We start from the raw sequence: 16,102 nt of genomic DNA on the forward strand, positions 1-16,102 counted from the left end.
TGATTAGCACCTTGGCATTGCTGAGGCTGGCTATGAACTCAGGATCCTCCTGCCACAGCCTCCCAAAAAGTACTCTTAATAATTTGAAGTATCTTTTTCCAAGAGTATGTCTTGCTAGACTCAAAGTTTTAATTTGGTGCAAAGAAAAACATTGTAGACCATGCTGTAATTTTTCAAGTTGTAGGATTGCCTTGAATGTGACTTGCATATATAGTCACTGATAGTTTGGTGTTACATACAGAAAGACACAAAAATTCTTTAAAACAATTGCTTAGGACTAACTTTGCATGTTCTTTTTTTTTTAAGTTTTTTTTTTTTTTTTTGTAGTTGTAGATGGACAGAATGCCTTTATTTTGGTTGTTTATTTTATTTTTTTAATGTGGTGCTGAGGATCGATCCCAGTGCCTCACACATGCTAGGCAAGTGCTTTGCCACTGAGCTATAGCCACAGCCTTAACTTTGCATGTTCAAAAGATAAAATTGCTTTTTCCCTGCTTCTCTGCCCTCCTCCACCTTTGGTAATAGGGATTGAACCTAGGGGCACTTAATTACTGAGTCACATCCCCAGCCCTTTTTTATATTTTATTTAGAGACAGAGTCTTGCTCAGTTGCTTAGGGCCTCACTAGATTGCTGAGGCTGACTTTGAACTCTCGATCCTCTTGGCTCAGTCTCCTGAGCTGCTGGGATTACAGGTATGTGTCACTTCTATCAGCCTCTTCTCTTGTTTTTTTTTTTTAGAGAGAGAGAGTTTTTTAATATTTATTTTTTAGTTTTCGGTGGACACAACATCTTTCTTTTTTTTATTTGTTTGTTTGTTTATTTATTTATTTTAGAGAATTTTTTATTTATATTTATTTTTTAGTTTTCCGTGGACACAACATCTTTGTTTTATTTTTATGTGGTGCTGAGGATCGAACCCAGCACCCCACAAATGCCCAGCGAGCGCGCAATCGCTTGAGCCACATCCCCAGCTCCCTTCTCTTGTTTTATCTATGCTATTCCCTTCATCCCCAGAAACTAGAGTTAAAGTTAGTGGTATTTATGCTGTGTTTAAGCCATGTTGTGACTTGTGATTAGTAGTCAGAATTCTTTCAAGTGTTAGAACTCAATAGAGATTGGTTTAAGTAAAGGAAGGAATTTATTGGCTTATGTGACTGGCTTGTTTGGCATATAGTTACTTAGTCTTCCCCCTGTCACTAAGATTATACCCTATCAGTGTAGCAATTTCAGCAGAAAGAGAACACATCTTTCCAAGAATTAGAATAGAAATGTTAGGATTGACTTTCATTGGCCTGGATTAATGAACCTGGGTCAGATAAATGCTCCTGGGGATTGATATATAGCCAGCTGCCCCACAACTACATGGACAAATAATAGAGGACCTAAATTTTAAGATATTCCAGCCTATATTGTACTAGTAACTTCTAAATCCCAGGGACTTTATACAATGAAAAGCTTATTTCTAACTCATGCAGTCTACACCAAGCCCAGGTGACCATCGATGTGGTAACTCAGGAATCAAAACTTTCCATTCTTCATCTCGAGACCTTCACAGTTGCTTCACCAGAGAATGAGGGAACCACAGAGTTCTAAACCACAGCCTTGAATCCTTCAGCCTGGTGGCTCTCCAGAGCTCTCAGCCATTAAATAGAATTGACCATGTGGTCCTGCTTAACTGCAGTGAAGCTGGGAAATGTGTGAAATAACATGTTATGTTTTGTTTTGTTTTATGAAATATGTCTACCACAAACTGTTACAAAAGAAAGAAGAGAATCGATGTAGATAAGTAAAACAAATGTCCACTGCAGCCTGGATGTTTTTTTTAAATGTTTAAAGTGTTGATATACAAACATGCTGTTGAAGTTTGAAACTTCATTCTTTGAAATATTATTTGCCAAAGGTTGACTTGTTTTCATTTAAAGGAATTTGTGGATTTGTGCTTTGGAACCATTGACTTTAAAAGTAATTTCTAGAAACCAACCCATTTATGGGTTGAAGACTGTAAGATGATGCTAAGTTAATTAGTTACCTGGTAATTGCTAGATTCTGTGGATATTCTTTGATGAATCAAGTGTCTTCTGAGAGCTGTTTATTCCTGTGCTGGGGATTGAACCCATGGCCTTGCATATACTAGGCATGTACTCTACCACTGAGTTACATCCCTAAGCCCCCTTAAAACTTCTTTTTTTTTTTTTTTTTTAAAGAAATCCTTTGTCTTCAATGAAGATTTCTCTTAGGGTTTCTGAGTTACTATTTCAATGCTTGTCAATCTTTCATTTTTTATTAAGTACCATACAATAAGTATTTTAGGTTTTCTGGGCTCTGTGTCATAATTACTGAACTCTGTTGTCTTTCAGCCCTGTTACTATAGTACAAAAGCAGCCATAGACAATACTTAACTACATGAACAAGAGTGGTTTGTTCCAGTAAAATTTTATTTACAAACATAGGTAGTGGGCCATAGTGTGTTCATTTCTCCCTGACTGCTCATACTTATTGATCTTCTCTCAATTCTTCTTCCTTCCCTGTTATATTTGTGTTCCTAGATAATATTTAGCCACCTTTTAATTTTGAATTTCTTGAATTGCATCATTCACATTCATTATATTAACTATCTTCAGATTTTGGAATCAGATTTCAGGTGGGTTTTGACTTTGCCTCTTACTAGCTATGTGATCAAGGGTAAGTTAATGTGTCCTAAATCCTGTAAAGTAGGGCTAATAATACCTGTTTATGATTGTTATAAACATAATATACAAAGTGGTCAAGTGTGGTGGTGCATCCTTTTAATCCCAGTAAGTTGGGGGGCTGAGGCAAGAAAATAACAAGTTTGAGGCAATCTAAGTTACAGAACTTAGATACTCTATCTCAAAAAAAAAAAAAAAAACCTAAAAAAAAGGGAAGGCCTTGGGATGTAGCTCAGTGGTAGAGTGCCACAGGGTCCCCCCCCAAAAAAAAAAGCAGGGGGGCATATAGTGTTTAGTATAAAGATTGACAAATAATAGATGGTAGCTCTTGTTTTTATTGTCTTCATAGATATTGTCTTTCACTCCTGGATCTTGAACCCAGAAATTTATTTAGACTTCCAGTTTTTACTCCATTTCTGTTTTGGTCATTTTTACTTAACAGTTCTTTAGTGTCAGTAAGAAGTATTCAACTGCAGGTATTAGGCTTCTCACATAACAAGAAGTTTGGAAGTAGAGGGTTTTAAAGAGCTTTATGATGACAGGACATTTTCATGAATCCCTTGGTTGTCTCCCTCTTTATCTCTGTGAGATATTGCAGTAGCTTTAAGCGTCTCATCCTCATGCAGCTGTATCCAAAGGAATAAAAAGGTGAAAAGAAGAAACTTATCCTTGTGTATTGTTTTCTCTTTTTATTACAAAAGCTATTTTTAAAAAGTTGATTAGGAAATAGAATTTATAGGACTTGAACAACTTAAAGTGGGAGAAACTTGAGAAAGTATAGGATGATTATCTCATTTTTTACTTAAATGTCTATACTATAGGTGGATGGTAGTTCCATTAATATGAGAAAATAATAAGTTTTATAAAAGAAGATAAATTCTGTTTTAGACTTACTGAATTTGAGATCACTGTGGCAGATGGACAGTCTATCCAATAGCCATTCCTCCTTTTATAGCAGCTGTATTTCACATATCATAAAATTTACCCTTTAAGAATGTACAACCTGTTGTTTTTTAAAGTATATGATATAGTTATGTAATCACCATCACTATTTAATTTTAGAACATGTTACTCGTCCCCAGAAGAAGCCCCGTATCCATTAGCAATTGTTTCCTCCTTCTCCAGGCATTGGCAACCACTAATCTATTTCCCTGTGGATTTTCCTAATTAACTCTTATAGTCATTATTTTCTTCTCATCTTCCCTTTTGAGTTCCCTTTTAAAAAGGACTGTCATGCACAATTACTAATTTTCCTTTTGGTTAGCCTAATGCCTGAAATAATGTATAGTAGCTTTGTGATGTCTGGGTGAGTTATGAAATTAATTCATCCACAATAGTGATTTTTGTTTTTTTAGGGTGTTTTAGGTAACCATAATTAAGAACCACTGGTTAGGAATACTTAGTTAGAGGGCCTTTGCTTTGTTCTCATTTATCTTTCTAACCCCCCTGCTTGTTGTTCTCTGGCTTATATTTGATGTTCCACCAATATTAAACCTACTGGTAGTTTTAAATAAATGTCATGCCCGCCTGCTGCACCACCCCCTTGTTTCCTTGCCTCTGCTCCTTAGATTTTCTCTGTTTAGAATTCCCCTAGGGTTTTCCAGTTCCCCAATTCTTGTTCATCTCTTTAGGCTTAGTCAAAGAATCAGAAATTTTAGTTTTCTTTCTGGGGAAACCCCTCTGCACATCCCTTTATTGTTCTCACCATGTAATGCTATATAAGTAAGTGTGTGTGTGTGTGTGTGTGTGTGTGTATTTCATTTCTCTAGGCCAGTGATTGCTGAACTTTTTATTGCTTATGTGTGAAAAATGAATATGTACCTATACAGTTAATTATAAGTTATATGTGTACTAATGGAGGAATTTTTTTAATATTAACAAAGCTTTTTGAAAAAAATACTCAAGTCTAATAACTTTAATCCTGTGTCTTACTTTACAACTAACGAAGTGGTGGGTTTCTTGATGGCAGGAGCTCAATATATGATGATCGGAACTCAGTGTCTTATCTGTTTTTTTTACCTACCCCTGTTTGGGTGTAGGTCTTCCTTTTTTGTCATAGCACCCTTTCTATACCTTTATCATTGCCCTTATCATGCTATATATTGTTATTAGTATAAACCTATTTTCCTTCAAAAGACTATCTTACACATGGGTAAACTTTGATTTCTGGTGTACCACAATTGCATAGTACCAATTGTGGAATGAATAAACTGAATTGAATAAGTGGGATGCAGTGGTACAAATCTGAAAATAATTAAGACAGTGATAACTTTTAGTATTTATTTGAGAAATGTTAGGGCCATTTATTTTTAAAATGCTTATGGTTTAAAGCAGTGCATCTCAAGTTATTGGTGATAATGGACCAATTTCTTTTTAGTTCCCAATACATTTGTGTTCTTATGCTTATATAAAATACAATAAAAATTAAATACTAGGAAAATGACACAAAAAGAGATATAAAATACAGCCCTCTAACTTTTTATTATTATTGTTATTAGATTCAACAGGCATAAAATTACTCTTCAAAGAATCTGTGTACCCTCAATCGCTCATGTACCACATTTTTAGAAACATGGTATAAAGTACTGTAATAAATACCTTATCTCATTTAATTCTCATAAGTCTATGGAATAGGTACTGTTGACAACATTTATAGGAAACTAGGGCATAGAGAAATAAATTGCCCAAGATCATATATACACTATGGAAAATAGCCAGGATTCAAATCCACGTAGTCCTGTCTGGCTCCAGCGTCTATGTGCTCGTCTGCCTCTGATTTCATAAAGATGAAATAAGGTAGCATTTTAGTTGAGAATGTTGTGAACAGATATAGATGCAAGAAGAGATAGTTACAAGTCACAGTGTAATGAATTATTTTGCCAGTTAAGGGGTCACAGAATGATTTTCATATAAAAGTTTAGTTGTGGAGTTAAGAGTAAACATCTGCTTACATTTTACCTTAGTGATGAAATCCCTGATTTGCAAAACAAAAGAGTGATAGTGTTTCTTTTCTGTTATTTGATAACATAATCAAATTGTTATTTTTATACTCATATAAAACAGAAATGAGCTTCCTGTCTACAGTTATCAGTATTATAAGAACGAAATGTAAGTAAGATCCCATTATTATGTTTGATAGTAGATGATCATATTACTGGTTTCATTGGTTTGTATCATGAAATTGGGAGACTTCTAAAGTATTTTAATTTCAACAACTGTATTGTTTTTAAATTTTTAAAAATCTTCCCCCTATAGAAATCTGGTTAAGAAGTATTGTCCCAAACGGTCATCCAAAGATGAAGAGCCAAGGTAAATCATATACCAGTTAATTAATGCACATTAAAAATAAAAAAAACCAAAAACTTGTTTTTATTATTAAAAATGCTGTTATTATTTTAAAAGTTTGTTAGGGGCTGGGGTTGTTGCTCAGTGGTATAGTGCTTTTCTAGCATGCATGAGACACTGGGTTCATTCCCTAGCACCATATTTAAAAAACAAAAACAACCAACTAAATAAACAGCATAAAGGTATTGTGAACATCTACAATTAAAAATATTTTTTAATAAGATTTTGTTTTAATAAGAAACTCAGTGTTCATGAAAGGGGAAACTGCTATTTCTCCTATATGGATAAATACTTTAGTGGACTTGATCAACAGTTTTCCACAATAGTTTAAGAAGATTTCCAGGTAAACTGAATTAGGGCTCCACTTGAATGATATAGTCTCCAGAAGAGAGAGGGTTTTTTTAAAAAAAATTTTATTTTCCCCCTACTTTATTTTGTAGCTGTCAGCTTTTAGATCCTTCCTTTTACTCTTATAGGTAGTAATACAATTTGGCTTGTTGGTTTAAAGGTATAAGGAAAGGGATGAGATTTTAAGGGTAATTTTTGAACCCTGAAAATTTTTTTAGCTTTTTGGCAAAAATGTGGCTACAAAATGTGGCAACAAAAAGATTAGAACTTAACAAACAACTTTGTGTCAAGTTGTCACTTATTAGGATTCTCAGATTTGCTGTTAACAGAGCCCTATCTGAGCAGTCATCTTTCATTAATAAGAGAATATATTCCTTCAAAGTAGATGTATGCTTTTTAATAGTGGTTCTCTTTGTTTCTCTCCTTCCCTCCACACACATTCTTACCCTTATTTTTGACCCTTCTACCCCTCTTTGATGCCAACCAAATGGCTCTTCACTTCCATTCAGGATGTGGGCAGGCATACAGGCAGCTGTCTCCAGAGCTGCTAGCAAAGTTGTTCTGTAGATCAGCCATCGAGATGCATTTGAGTGGTATGATTGGCAGGTTCTGTCCTCGAGAGCAAGTGCATCATCTCTGCAACAGGTTCAGCTGCCAAGCCTAGGAATCCAACCAAGTTCATTCCCAAGCTCAGGCCAGTCAGTTGACAACCTAAAGAGATTCCAGTATGCCAAAAGAGCCTGCAGGTAGTATTCTTATTATTTTTTGATCCCAAATATCCCTTTATTTATAAATTAAAGGCTACTTGAAGATATACAAAAATTGTACAACTTGAGCTTAATGCAGGATTCATTCCATATGGAGTTAATTTTAGAACTAGTAGCTTCAGTTTAGGTTGAATATGTTAAAATTTGTCAAGTGTTAGGCTCAATCTATACCTTGCAAAAAAACATTTATAGTGCAAGTAAAAATTTATTCACCACTTTTAATGTTTTTGCCAGGTTTACCTCGTGCATAGCCTTTTTTAATATCCTTAATGAGTTAAATGACTATGCAGGACAGCGAGAGGTAGTAGCAGAAGAAATGGCGCACCGAGTTTATGGTGAATTAATGAGATATGCTCACGATCTGAAAACTGAAAGAAAGATGGTAATTATTTTTATCCAATTATAATGTTTTATGAAATATTTTCACAGAAATGTTTTGTTTTTCAAAAAACCTGTTTTCAGCATAAACTGATTTTCTGTTAAATTTCTTGTAGCTAAAAATTATTGCAAGTTATTCTTGCTCATTTATGATCCTTTTGGAATTAAGACTAAGATTTAGCAAATGATAGTCCATGGGAAAAAATTAGCCTACCATCTATTTTTGTTTTCTAGTTTCCACAAGCTAACAATGGTTTTTGTATCTTCAGATGGTTGATAAAGAATTAGAATAAATATTTTGTAGCATCTGAAAACTTCATCACATTTAAATTTCAGCATTCATAAAGCTTCATTGGAATAGACTAATTCATAGTCAATTCAAATTGTCTGTGGCCACTTTTGTATACATTGACAGAGTTAAGTATTTGTAGAGGATACCATGTGGCTTGGAAACCTAAAATATTGTCTGACTTTTTATAGAAAACCTTTGTCCACTCCTATTGAAGACAATCATTATTTTTCTAGATATTATGTATATTTTAAAGGTTGTATTTAAGTATTGAAATAATATCCTATAAAGTACATTTTAGAGAGTTTTTCTTTACTCTCTTAAGTCTTGATAAAGTTATGTAATTAGTACCTTGTGGAGGAAATAAAGTTAAAAAGCCTTTTGGGCACAATGGAATTTATTTGGTATTTAAAAGTAATTATTTTTGTTTGTTTTCTTTGTTTTTTGGTGTGTTTATAATCTTTAGCATCTCCAAGAAGGACGAAAAGCTCAGCAATACCTTGACATGTGTTGGAAACAGATGGATAATGTGAGTTTCAGTGTTTTAATTGTTAAAATTTTGTAGACTAGATTACCCCTGACGTCTGTTAGATTTTACATCTATTTGAGTTTAATATTTCTCAATGCATTACTCATAATTTGATGTTTATTTTGTTGAACAGTAGCCAATAATGTATAAATGAGGATGTGAGATCATTTTGTCTTTTTTTCCTAGTGTGATTCTATGTTTTATATAAACTCTAATCTTCATATCATTGTAAATGTTTAGGGAGATTTGCCTGGACTTTGTATATTTACTATAAAATATTAATAAAGGTAGAGGAAGTAGAGAAGTAGTGCTAGATCTTAGAAGACCGGTTGACTGAGACTGAGGGAACCAAGACTCTGATTCCACCTTTTTTTTTTTTAGCACATTTTCTTCCCGATTGCCTTCAGCAATCTCTTGACTTATTTTTAACATATGAAAAAATGAAGAGAGTAAACTAAATTATATGAGTGTTTCTTTCAGTTAAGTGATTCTGTAAATGCTCTTAATATTGGGCTACTGATAAGTAAACATCATATTATGGGGGAAAGATACTTTAAGGGAAAAATTATGAAAGCATAATAATTTAAAAATTTTTCCAAGGTACTCACTAATGTGGTTTTTCTTAAGGTTTCTGATTTACAGTAATTTGAAAAACAAGATGTCTACATGAAACATTATAGCTGCCTTACAGTACAGTATTAAACGATGTTTTATAGCATATTTTATTTGATCCTTCAAGTTATCAAGCTGTTTAATCTTTACCAGCATATTTTTATGATGAATGCTATATTCTTTGAGAATTATGCCGAAGGAAGTTCATCATGTTAAGTTAATCTATTTTGTCTGTGGTTGTTAACAAAAGGACTTTAAGATCAAGATTTTAAAAATTCATGTGTATATTTGTGGTATCTTCTGTTTTTCTTACCTTTTCTGGTTCTTGGTTTGTTTTTGTAGTGCTATAGGTTGAATCCAGGGCCTCATGCTTATTAGCAGGCACTTTACTGTTGAGCTACAGCCATAGCCCCTTTCTTTTGCTTTTAAAAATGCACTTTCAAAGCTTACATTAATTTCTACCATGTAACTGTCACTGATTAAAAAAAAAAAATTCTATCAACAGTGCTGATTGAGAATTCTTAGATATATTAATAGTCTATTTTCATTTTTGTTTTGATTTTCTTCCTGACTGCCTTCAGCAAGACTTTTAGGGAGTGTTTTCATTGATTAAATTTTAAACTCCTTTCACTAGCATCCTTAGTGTAGTGCTACCTAATGAATGTGTGTGTATGTATAATAGACTCCTACACTCAATGGATATTGGATCCTTTAAAAAGTTGTGTTAGCATAAATCATTGTTGATAATATTTGCTGACTTGCCTTTAAGACAAGGTTACTGAGGTCATAAATATGAAAGACGCATAAAAAGTATAGGAGAGATATCTTCAAGGCATTCTTTTAATTTGATTATAATTTTATTATTTTTAGGAATATACTATATTATTTTTTTTAGGAATATACTATATAAAAGTGATTTTAACCCTCCTTGTGTTTATCAGACATCCGTTACATGTACAAGGTTCTGGATGAGCAAAAGTGGTTATGGCATGGTTCTTATTTTTGTGGAACCTTCAGTCCAGTAAAGGAAACGGAGAAATTATAATTTGTTTAATACATAGCACCAGTATAGTATGTTCTGTTTTCTATTTCTGGATCTTTCTGTTTAGTTAAGAAAATGAAATTGTAGAATTTCGAACCTATTTGATATAATCAAGAGACAAAAAGAACTGGGGAAAATAGGTTGAATTACTGACAATATTGAAAATTGAGGGGAAAAATTAAAAAGCAATTGTTAATCCTGGAAGAAACAAAATAGGCAGCATTGGAATATAAGAGAGGACAGAAGAGAGTAGCCTGTGAGAGCATCTTGAAGGAATAAGGTTAGAGATTAAGAAAATAAAGTGTCAGAGATGCCAAGTCCATCGTTTAGGCGGCTTCTAATAAGAGAGAATACACGTTTATGGAGCAGTTCCAGAGTTGGTCAGTAGTTCATATTGTCACCAAGGCTGCATGTCCTCCCTGTCTGTCCACTTTGTCATCTTAACCACATGGGATCTTCAGCCTTGTTCCTTTATGGTCAACAGTTGATTTAAGCAACCAAACACCATATTCTCTTTGAATGTGCACCCAGAGACATGAGAAAGGGAGCATTTTTTTTTTTTCCCAACTGCCCCTTTTTTGTCAGGGAAGTAAAACCTCTAGAAAACCCCCAGCACACTTCCTCTTGGGTGCCTTTGACAAGATTGATTTACATGTCCATGCCCTAGCAGTGGGGAGACTGGGATAGAAGGACAGCTATTTTTGACCTTTGTATTGGAATGTACTTTCTGTCAGGGTAAAGGAGTAGAAGTGACTGTTTTAAGTCTGTCACAAAATGTAATGAACAATCTTTTCTGGAGTACTGTCCTATATTATGATATACTACCTTTCAGGGAAGGTACTTTTAATACTATGGTTGTACTAGTAAATGTTTTGATGTTGTAAGAAATATTATATATTTTTCCACAGATAAGACACTTAATAAAAAAAAAAAAAAAAAAACCTTTTGTATATCAGTAACCTCAGTTTGCAACAAAATTAGTAGACCATAGTTACTCAATTTGGAAAAACAGCTCCTAACTGAATTTCAGAGAATTAAATATGGAAATTTAATCAGTTTTCATAGAGAAGTGACATTCTGCTTATTGTGCACAACCAGATGTTTTTATGTGCTTTGGATAAATTGTAGGTATATCATTTGGGGGTCTCATACTAATCAAAACACTAACTAAGGCCTACATTTAAAGAATTTTGTAAAAATTTTTGGAACACATTAATTTGATGTAAATTATAGGTTATGTCATGTTTTAAACTATGTCAAACTAAGCCAAGTCAGAAACCTTTTAGCTACAAATACCTAGATCTAATAGTCATTTTTAAAAATTGTGTTTTAAGAAAGGGGAATCTCTGCCAGGTGTGGTGGCACACCCCTGTAAAGGCTGAGACAGAAGGGTCACAAGTTTGGAGTCAGACTCAGCAACTTAGTGAGACTTTGTCTCAAAAAAATAATGAAGGTTGGGAATATAGCTCAGTGGTAAGCACTCCTGGGTTCAACACTAGTACTGCAAAATAAAGGCAAGGAGGGGATCTCTAACTACTAGGAACATGGGGAACATAGCAGAGCAATGAGTTGAAACAGTGGCATTTGGAAACAGAGATGTTGGGGTAGAGTGGTTGATTGGACTTGCTATTTGCTAAGGGATTGGGTTTTAATACTTACACAGGCAAAATTAGGTTTTAGCTCTGTATATTATAGAGAGTTCGAACTGAAACACTTATTAAATTTGAACTTCTAAAGGACTTGTGAAAGGATTAGTGAAAGATGGTCTAAAAAGATCTCTGCCCACTAGTTAAGAAAAAACTTATCTCTGAAAATCAAAGGAGGGGAAGTATCCTGTGAGAAATTTAAACCCTTTGATCTTGTAGTCATGAGGTTTGGGATTCAAGTTTGCACTGTTCATAATGTTTTGGGATCCATAGACTCCAAAACAAAACATTTAAGTGGTTCTACAAAGTAGATTAGGTCAATACAAAATGGTGAGATTCCTTGCTTTCTTTTGAGTACCTCAGAATACAATTAAGCAAGGCATTTATTTTTCAGGCAAGAAATTGGAAGAGGCCTTCTCTGGGGAATCAACCAGGTAGAGGGGAAAAACTAAAACAAAAACTTACTGATATTGATATCAGGTTTTTCCTAAGGAAACTACCTGGCCATTTTACCGTAGAGGGAAAGACCATCTGTGTAGAACTTTTAGTTGGCTTTTTAAAAAAAAGCATATAGCCAAAAATCCCCAGGCATTTAAAGGAAATAGCCAAAGTGTACATCAGAGACCCAAACTCTGTAGGAAAAAGAACTTAGAAGAAACAGTGACTATGAAAGGAAGTGAAAATTAAAATACTTAAAACAGATAAGGAAGTCAGCCACGGTTATATGTGCCTGTAATTACAGTAACTCAGGAGGTTGAGGCAAGAGGATCCCAAGTTCCAGGTCAGCCTGGGCAACTTAGTGAGATCCTGTCTCAAACAATAAAAAGGGCTGGGGATGTAGCTCAGTGGCTGAACACCCCTTAGTTCAATCTCTGCTAACCCCTGCACCCCCATTGCATTCATGAAATAAAGACAAAAGTACTATTAAAAAAGGAACTCATTAAAATTAAAAAAAAAATAATTTTATGATAGCAGAGATGTGCAAAACCCCCTAGGAAGAACTACAGGTAAGACTGAAGAAATATCTCTCAGAAAATAAAGCAGAATGGTAGAGGTTTAAAATGTAGAAGAAAATATAATACATTTAGAGGATTTATCTAGAAGAAAACAGAAAATGGGCAAAAATAAGTCAAGAAAATGTTCTCCAAATTGATAGACATGATTTTCTAAAAAATATTCTATTGTTTGTTTGTTTGTTTGTGTTGGGGATTGAACCCAGGGCCTTGTGAATGCAAGGGAAGCACTCTACCAACTGAGCCTATATCCCCAATCTGAGATACATGATTTTTAGGATGGAAAGGATTTCCTAGCTGCCCAGCACAATGGGTCGATGTCAAAACCTATCTTCACAAAATTTCAGAACACAAGGAGAAGAAAATCCCACTCATCAGACAAAAAAAAAAAAAAAATTATTATTATTATTAATTAGGAACCAGAATGGGATTAGATAGTCACGCAGGAAACCAGAAAATAGTGGAGTAGTTCTTCTACATTTCTGAAAGAAAACAGTTTCCAAGAAAGAGCTTAGCCTGATTTTATCATTTAAAAGTAATGATAAAGGCATTTTTAGTCATGGAAACTCAAAAAATTATCTCTCATAAACATTTCCAGGAAACTTTTGCTGAATGTACTCTAGTAAATGAGGAAATGATTCTAGAAAGGAGAAAGGATGGAACTCTAGGTTAGGAGATCTGGATAAGAGAGAGGTGTAGGAAATACCCAAGATATGGGGAGGGAAATCCCAAGGAAGCAACTATGTGTTAGGCCTAGCTGACAACCAGTTCAAGCAGTTTGGAAACCTTTGGGAGATAAAATAAGATAATAAAATGAATAGGAATCCTAATGTGTTAAAATTAATTGTTGAGACTTAATCAACTGGGAGAAGCATCAGGTTAAATTAAAGCTATATGCTTTGAAAACTAAGCAAATTGTATATATTTGTGTATTACATAGCTTAGTTGTGAATAGCTTTTACAAAGTTTTAGTAATTTTGAATTATATAAAGATTTTTTAGAAGATCTGGGTCTGGGATGATAGTATTGCTGGGATACCAACATAACACAAAGCCACTTTGGAGGGACACTTCTGTTTCTCAAGTTATGTTAGTGTCCCACCATAAAAGCAAACACCAAAATGAACCAATAAAACAAAAAACAACAAACCAAAAAGGAATCTGTTGAACATGAGCTTACAATAAAAATATACAAAATATATGGTTTTTTAATTGATAGGAGATGAGTTATATAATAAATACCAACTGAATCATGCTTATATTTTTTTTCTTCACAGTCTATAATGTCTGATATTTAAGGCTCACATGTTGGTTATAATAAAGGACAATTTTACTTTTAGTGTGCTGTTCTTTTCTACAATACACAGTGGCAACATTTTAAAGTTATTTCTTAAATGAGATAAATCTAATTTTCTTAGTGTTAATTTTGATTTTATTTATTTTTTAATAGAGTAAAAAGAAATTTGAAAGAGAATGTAGAGAGGCAGAGAAAGCACAACAGAGCTATGAAAGATTGGATAATGATACTAATGCAACCAAGGCAGATGTTGAAAAGGTAAGAAATAATACACTCTAGGCTTTAACATCAAAATATTACTCTTGTATAAAGAAGTCATACTGTTTGTGTCTGTGTTAGAAATTTCTCAAGAAAGATGCTAAATATAAACCTAAAGTATGTAAATATTATCATACATATTGGTCTGAGAAGGTAATAAAGTAATATGTTAATTTAGTAAAATGTCTTTGCTGCATTCAAATTGCAGAGGAAAGACATTGCTACTGGGTTTCAGTTTCTGTCCTATTCTTAAGCAGGATAGAAAGTCTGAGGTATATTGATGGAGTATGTAAAAAGGGTTGAGTAGTGTTCTTTGCCAACTACTCATGATAAAGAAAAAGAAGAAAAAACATGATAATACTGTCAGAAATACATAATAGTAGCTTTCCCAAGTAGATTCACTTTGGAAAACTGAACATCTTATTACTGATTTCTGGGCCAGATGTTTTATAGCATAACTTGTTGTTATAATTAGTCCTGTAATTGCTGCTGCTAAGCTTTCCCTTCCCCGTTCTTTTTTTTTTAGTTGTAGATGGACACAGTATCTTTATTGATTTATTTTTATGTGGTGCTGAGGATTGAACCCAGTACTTCACATGTGCGAGGCAAGTGCTCTTATCATTGAGCCACAATCCCAGCCCTCCCTTCCCCATTCTCTTTTTTATATTTATTTTTTAGTTGTAGTTGGACACAAAAACTTTATTTATTTTTATGTGGTGCTGAGGATCAAATCCAGGGCCTCGCACTTGTTAGGCGAGCACTTTACCGCTGAGCCACAATCCCAGCCTCATCCTTCCCCATTTTATATGCTTTTTATCTTAGTACATTTGACACAATGATAATACTGAATTATTAGGATTTTTGAAATATAAATGAATGCCATTACTTCATATTGTTGTGTATACTGAAGGACCACCTTTAATATATTTTCTCCTTTGAAGTTTCTGATTTCCTAAAGAAACAGAGTGAGAAAAAGGAAGAAGGAAAAGAGGAACAATTTATTTCTACCTTTCATTTTCTTTTCAACTAAAAAAACAAAAACAAAAACCCGTAAATTAATATAAATTCCAGGTTACAATTGTCTTACTAGTATAACTCATGATGTTTCTATATTTTCCACCTTATTTTTAATAACTTATACCTCTAATAATAGTAATGGAAATGTACAGTCTCCGGGTAAGTCTGCTCTTGGGTTTTCTACTTTAGCATTTCCTTGTACTGGCTCCACTCATGTCTCTGTTTTAGGTTTCTGAGATATTATACAAAAATATCAAATCTATCTTTTTCATAAAAGCTTTTTAGATATTTATAGTAGATGAACAATCATTTCTTCAACTGTTCCACATATGAAGTTGTGTTGAGGTACCTTTTATTATGATTACTTTCCTTTGGATGCCTTTCAGTTTATCAATATCTCACATAAAGTAGTTTTCTGAAATTGGATGATCTGATCAATCCTGCATTTGACAACCTCCCTTGTCTGAGCATTAAATTTATGTTAATAAAATGCATATGGACTTGTGCAGCCATGTTGTTTGGATTGACTCCAATTGAGTTTATGGTTATCTGAGATCCATCCATCTTTTTACATGTGCAGATAAGAATGTGTTTTTCTTAGATACAGCTTATACTGTTAGTATTTTAAATTCATATGTACTTCTTACTAATCATTAGATTTGATCCTGCTATTACGGTTTTCATATTCTGATTTTGATCATCTATATTAATTTCCTTTCCAGAATTATGTAATGCACATAATTGATCAGTATGTTATCATTACTTGAAAATATGAGCCACAAAAATTGAAAAAGCACTATTTTTTTAATATTTATTTTTTAGTTATAGGTGGATCCAATATTTTTATTTTACTTTTATGTGGTGCTGAGGATCG

General features: G+C 33.6%; 1 protein-coding gene across 3 annotated transcripts in view; it reads left to right on the forward strand.

Annotated features, from left to right (window-relative positions):
- Fnbp1l (formin binding protein 1 like) overlaps positions 1 to 16,102 on the forward strand; it is a 115,857-nt gene that overhangs the window by 68,689 nt on the left and 31,066 nt on the right. For all 3 annotated transcript variants that reach the window (XM_046461974.2, XM_058585296.1, XM_046461971.2), the window contains exons 3-6: positions 5,944 to 5,997; positions 7,383 to 7,530; positions 8,282 to 8,344; positions 14,107 to 14,211. In XM_046461974.2, the coding sequence (XP_046317930.1) occupies positions 5,944 to 5,997; positions 7,383 to 7,530; positions 8,282 to 8,344; positions 14,107 to 14,211 (370 nt within the window). The remainder of the gene's footprint in view (positions 1 to 5,943; positions 5,998 to 7,382; positions 7,531 to 8,281; positions 8,345 to 14,106; positions 14,212 to 16,102) is intronic.

This window comes from Marmota monax, unplaced genomic scaffold, assembly GCF_021218885.2.
Source record: "Marmota monax isolate L192 unplaced genomic scaffold, Marmota_monax_Labrador192_F-V1.1 WCK01_AAM20220418_F8-fsc00070, whole genome shotgun sequence".
Classification (NCBI taxonomy): domain Eukaryota; kingdom Metazoa; phylum Chordata; class Mammalia; order Rodentia; family Sciuridae; genus Marmota; species Marmota monax.